The sequence below is a fragment of the Lampetra fluviatilis genome, chromosome 20 (genome assembly GCF_964198595.1).
Source record: "Lampetra fluviatilis chromosome 20, kcLamFluv1.1, whole genome shotgun sequence".
NCBI classification, from domain to species: Eukaryota; Metazoa; Chordata; class Hyperoartia; order Petromyzontiformes; family Petromyzontidae; genus Lampetra; species Lampetra fluviatilis.
In genome coordinates, this window is record NC_136294.1 from 4,336,089 (window position 1) to 4,342,088 (window position 6,000).

The 6,000-nt window shown below is 51.7% G+C and overlaps 1 protein-coding gene across 1 annotated transcript in view; it reads left to right on the forward strand.

Moving 5' to 3' along the window:
- LOC144937863 (protein FAM78B-like) overlaps positions 1–5,269 on the forward strand; it is a 22,456-nt gene extending 17,187 nt beyond the window's left edge. Inside the window, exon 2 of the mRNA XM_078865388.1 lies at positions 2,369–5,269. Within this exon, the coding sequence (XP_078721514.1) occupies positions 2,369–2,972 (604 nt within the window). The 3' untranslated portion in view covers positions 2,973–5,269. The remainder of the gene's footprint in view (positions 1–2,368) is intronic.
- The last annotated feature ends 731 nt before the right edge of the window (positions 5,270–6,000 follow it).

Genomic DNA, 6,000 nt, shown 5'->3' on the forward strand with positions numbered 1-6,000 from the left:
TGTCTATTTGTTCGTGTTTCTCCCTTGTGATGGGACTTTTGTAGGGTGAACGTTGAGATTTATATGCGGCACGGCGGTGACCAACACGGTCTGAATTGGCCTGTAATAAGGCAGGGCACTGATAACGGGGTTGACAGGCATGCGGAGTCACATTACAATCAGGCGCAGGTTCGTCGCCAACTTGAGGGCCCGCGTCAATCACCCCGCACGCGCTGAGCACGTGGCCGCACGGCTCGCATGCCGCGCCAATTACAGAGCAGCCGAGGGGGGGGGGGTGAGCTCAGCCTCTCTCTCCTCTCTCTCCACCACCACCACCCCCACCCACCGCCCTTGGAGCACAGTGGCGATTCCGTGGGTCACTCGCAGATGCCGCAAATTATTTTTTAGGCTCCGCTGTGCGGGTTACAAAACGTGGGCCCGGTTAAACTGCCCCGATGCCAGTTAAAGCCTGTGGGCTTGGCATCGCGGGCGAAAGGGAAATTCGTCGATGTGGAAAAGAGAAGAAGAGAAGCGAGACTCTGTGGGTTAGGACCAATTACGGACGGCCGATGAACGGACGACGCGGGCATTGCCTCAGGTTCAACGATGTCGATGTTCAATCTTGATTTGAAGATGTTGATGTTGCATTGAACAGGGTGGCCCAGATGTCTTGTGACCCATCCAACTAATTGACCCCTCACATTTGCTATCCCCCCCCCCCTTTACATATAAATTTCTGTTTAAAATAAACCTTCCTCTAAAAAAATATATATTACACTTTAGAGAATTAAATGGGAGTCACAAGACATCTGGGTTGTCGCCTTGTCGTGTTGGAGAAGCTCACGTGACTCCATGACGAAGAGAGCAAAGCCGGCGGGAGCCTTCGGCTCCCAGCAGGTCCAAACAGTGCCGGATTAGGGACCCTAAATAAATAAAACAAATATTAAACCACTAATTTTTTACTTGCATTGTAAAGTAATTGTATTTCTTCATTTGCTCTACGGCCAGACAATCCGACAAATCGCTAATCTTAAACACCCAGTCGTTCATAAAAGTTGAAGACGGTATAGTACTATAGTAATCGAGCAAGTGCAGAATCACCAAACGGGAATTGATAGCTTGAAAGCATTTAGCACGGGGCCCTTGAAAGTGCGGGGCCCGTAGCACGTATAGCTACTTTTGCGACAAGAATAATCCGGCACTGGGTCCAACCATGCCGGACTGGTCAAAGGTTAGAAGACAGACGAAATGGGCAAGCCCTGGTCCTCCAGGTTGGGGGTTGGGCAGGGAGCTAACAAACCCACCCCGTGGAAAAACAAACCCCATAATTTTTATGGAAACTGCAAAAAGAACACATTCAATGAAGCAGAGAGAGCTGCTCAAGACAGTCCAGCATGGCGTGGGCTTGTTGCGGCCTTACGCTCCACAGGGAGCGAAGAGGACTTAGTGAGTGAGAAGACATCTGGACCACCTTGTACATTAAACTCGAGGCAAGCATCGGATGAATGGTATAATTTAAAATGCATTGCTCCCCCGATAGCCGATTGCAATACGTGTGAATTGTCGAATGCATTTCGTGGCCTGGAGAGTGAATAATTGCACGGGACGATGATGATGATGCTGCTGCGTGTGGGTTGTGTCCTTATCCCCCAGACCGAAACCAGATCCCCCGTCGTGCTCACCACTGGGGGGGGGGGCGGGGGGGGGGTGCCATCTGTTGTCCGCGTTAAGTTCCGCGCACGCCACTCCGCGCCACGTTGATACCAACCAAATCAACCCGGAATTGCGCCGCCCGATCACATTTTCGATTTCGGAAGCTCGGCGTGCAGGGTCGAGCCCGCATTGGGCTCGCGTGGGTGGCCGTGGGCTCTGGGGCATGCGCTCCCAGGTTGATATCGGCGGCCGCGGAAACTGAGCTTCGTTGCGGGCAGCAGAGGGCACTGCCGCAAATTCCATTGTTGGCCTGTGCTATTGTCTCTCAAATAAGCTCCCCCACCCCTCCCTTCCCAATTACGGACCGACAGACAGATCTAAAGGATATCAAAGCTTTCAACCTCCTTCGGAATTGCGAACGAAAAAGAGTCAGTAATTCTAGATTTGAAGCTTTCGTGACTGCAAGGATTCATACTCTTAGGTTTTTTTCGGTAAAGTCACGTAGGTAAAAAATAAAACTAAAATTAATAAAAGTAATAATAGAAATAAAATAAAATAATAAATCACGACGTTTCGGAGGCAACACAAGCTTCCGTCTTCAGGTGGAACCGTCACAGCACAATTGCTCTATCAAGTAAAGAGAGAAGTCCCAAGAGACCCGACCTTATATATACTGGTTAAGTAAGAGTCGGTGAGTGGGATGGGGGGACGTTAACCGGACATTCCCTCCCAGCAGATCGAGCTGGGAGCTGCCGGCGCTGCGGGACGGGCACGTCTCGGCCATCTCCGACTCGGACGGCGTGAGCTACCCGTGGTACGGCAACACCACCGAGACCGCAAGCATGTCGGCTTCCCCAAGGGGCGGCGGCAACGGCGGCGGCGGCAGCAACAACAACAACAACGGCAGCAGGAAGCCGATCCGCGTGCACGTCAGCATGAACGACAACTTCTACCCCAGCGTCACGTGGGCCGTGCCGGTTAACGCCGGCGGCGGCGGCGACGCGGGCACGGCGCCGCCGACGCCGTGGCTCAGCCGCGTGACCCGCGACCAGACGTTCACCACGTGGCTGGTGGCGCTGAACCCCGACACGCGCGAGCGCCTGGTGCTGCGCACCGTGCGCTGGCGGGTGCGGCTGCGCATCGACGTGGAGCCCTGGCGGCCACTGGGGCAGCGCGCGCGCCTCGTGGGCCCCGCGCGGCAGGAGCAGCCGCTGATTCTGCCGCGCAACGAGCCCATCCCGACCAACGCGCTCGAGAGGCCGAGCGCCAACGACGCGCAGGTGCTCATGTGGCGACCCAAGTGCGGGCCCTGCGTCGTGGTCATCCCGCCCAAGCAGTAGGAGTCACCCAACTGTCCGGCTGTGTAGCTGCCCGGCTGTTCAGCTGTCTGGCTGTTCGGCTGTCATGCTGTATAGCTGCCTGGCTGTCTGGCTGCCTGTCTGTTCAGCTGCCCGGCTGGTCGGTTGTCTGGCTGTATAGCTGCCCGGCTGTTCAGCTCTCCGGCTGTTCAGCTGCCCGGCTGGTCGGTTGTCTGGCTGTCTAGCTGCCCGGCTGTCTGGCTGCCTGTCTGTTCAGCTGCCTGGCTGTCCAGCTCTGTAGCTGTTTGGCTCTCTGGCTCTCCGAATGTCCAGCTCCCTGGGTGTCGGGATGTCTGGCTATCCGGCTGTCTATCGTCTTTCCATAGCCATCTTCAGTGCCATTTGTCTTCAACGCCATTTGCGCACTGCGCCAGCATTCAGTGCACAAAGCAGCAGAAACTCCAGCGTGCCTCCGAAGCATTCCGATATGCCACAGGTATCAGGGTGCTGCGAATGTGAAACTCATATGAGACTAAAATGCCGACGCGGGAATATTATTGGGAAGGAATATGCCTGGCGTCTGTGAGATTGTGAGGCGGTCTTGCCTTACGATGCCACTACCATTAGAGTGTTAGAGCGATGTTTGACTTGCGAGTTGATAATTTAATTTAAAAATAGACGAAGGACGTTCTCTCTCTCTCTCGGATGGAAGCTACTTGAGCACAAAGTACTGTACAGGAGAAAATAGTGGAGAAAATAATCTTCAAGACAATCATGGACTGCAATGTGACAAGGCAAAACATGTCCCGATATAAAATGACATTTTAATGGACGTCAATGCTGAACTATTTGTGGAGTTATTTTTATTCGCAATTATATTTTGAGAGAAAAAAAAACATAAGCAGTAAACGCAATTTAACGGACGATCTGAACACTGAAATGTGAACACGGGTTAAATGTGATTGATGAGATTGTTGATTTTTAACAGCACCCGGAATTACAATCACTGCCATCCTCAAATGTGTATTTGACACACACACAAACACAGTATGGCACAACAACTCAACTGTGATTGCAGAGCGAGCTGTTTCAAAATTACACTCACAAAGAGGAAGATTCAACAATTTACAACCGCGCACTTATGCGGAGGAAAGCAGGATGTAAATCATCCGCAAAAAAATTCGACAAGGTAGCATCGCGATTTTGAAAGCCTCCTTTTTGCTGGGCATCTGTGAAAGGGCAAGTCCACAAACATGGCTTAATAATGTATTGTCTCTCAACCGCAATGAACAGGATTATATGTGGCATTCGTTACATTGCTTTTGCCCAAGGCCAGATGCAATTTGCATAGGTCACTGCGAGCCAAGATTAGTGGTTCTTTTACAGCATGATCTAATGTGTCAAGAGCTTCTCTCTCTCTCTCACACACACACACAAATGCTTCCGTTCTGCTGACAAACCTGAGCAAGCCACGGAGGTCAGGGGAAATTATCGCGTGCAAAAACTGCTGACTTATTTTTGGTGCGTGCGCGCGCGTGTTTGTGTGTGTGAAATTCAATCACTGTGACCAACTTTCTTCCCCGTTCTTTTTTTAATTTCCGGCCCGTGAAATGATGCTTTAAGGCCGTACCCACCGTACTCATTGTACCCGCAGGGCCGGCGGCCCTAGCCGTGAACGGCTTTCGCACCTGACAGCCGGGGAGTGGCTCATTCGCAGAGAGCGGTAGGGGGTGGTGGTGGGGGAGGAGTGGGAAGAGACAGGGGCCCAATTTTTTCCGAGGCGCCACGATCCACACCGCGGCGGCACCGCCGCTACACGCGGACGTAGTCAAACTCCACCACCCCCCCCCCCCCCAAATTCATTTCTTCGAGATAAATGAACGCGCTTTGTCCTCTGGTGAGAACTGATTAAATATGAATGTAGCCGCTTACGCTCCCTCGTCGACGGCACGCCACGAACCCCGCAAGTGGTGTCCCCCCCCTCCCTTCGTGGAACTGGAGCCATACTGACAGATGCGTGTGGGGGGGGGGGGAGGGGGGCTTAGTTAAATTGCCAAAGTTTCCCTTTGCCCACGTGGGGTGGAGCGGTGGTGGCAGTGGCCCACGTGCTGCGCTGTGAACCGAAGCGACTTGCCGAGTTCGATTCCCAGCCAACGGTTAACGGCGGAGGCGACGATGTCTGAAATGGTCTCGCGCGTGCCACGGATTTAATCACCAACCGCGCACTAACTGGCCTGGTGAAGTGCAGTCAAACAATTCCCATTATATCGACGTGGAGTGGGGGAGGCCTTCGTCCATGGGCGGATTGGCAGAGGGCTGTGAATCGTCCAAATGTTGATTGTTCCTTTTTTAAGGGGGGGGGGGGCGGGGGGGGACGTGACTTAGCCTCGAGACTTGGCCCAGTGTGTTAATGTTGTCACACTGTGCAATTCACGAGGAACAAGCCAGCGGATTTTTTTTTCTTCTTGAATCTGATGTCGAGGCGAACGAAATACGACGCACGTAACGATCACTCGCAATCGCTCGCAGGCTTCACGTTCGATTCCTGGGTTAAATTCAACGAAAAATTCGGCTAATTTTAATCGAACTCAAAGGTTACAATCGTTCACCTGGAATGACTGTACTGAAGAAGCGTTTTTCCGATGTATTTATTTATGCCATTACTAATGTTAACTGTGATTTTAGTTATTTAAATAATGCGTACCATTGCATGTTTACGCATTCTAATTATAAGGAGGTGGGTAGGTGTACAAGATCACGTCACTTACGCGAGCAATAACTGCATAACAACAAATCCTGGCCTGCATTTCGTATTCAGAGTCCGTGTAGTTCCAAGCCTAAACTAAAAAATGCACCATATTTTTACTCAAACTATTTTTTATTTTACCAGATAAGGCCCACTGAGCTATGTATTTTTTTTCAGAAGCGATCTTGCCACAAATAATATCTCAACGAAGTGGCTTATCACGTGGAAATTTATAGCAGCCAAAAACACTTTAACCGCATGGCGATGTTAATTCTAAATGTGGAGGAAAACCCCGGAGGACCCGGGAAAAAAAAAACCACGCGA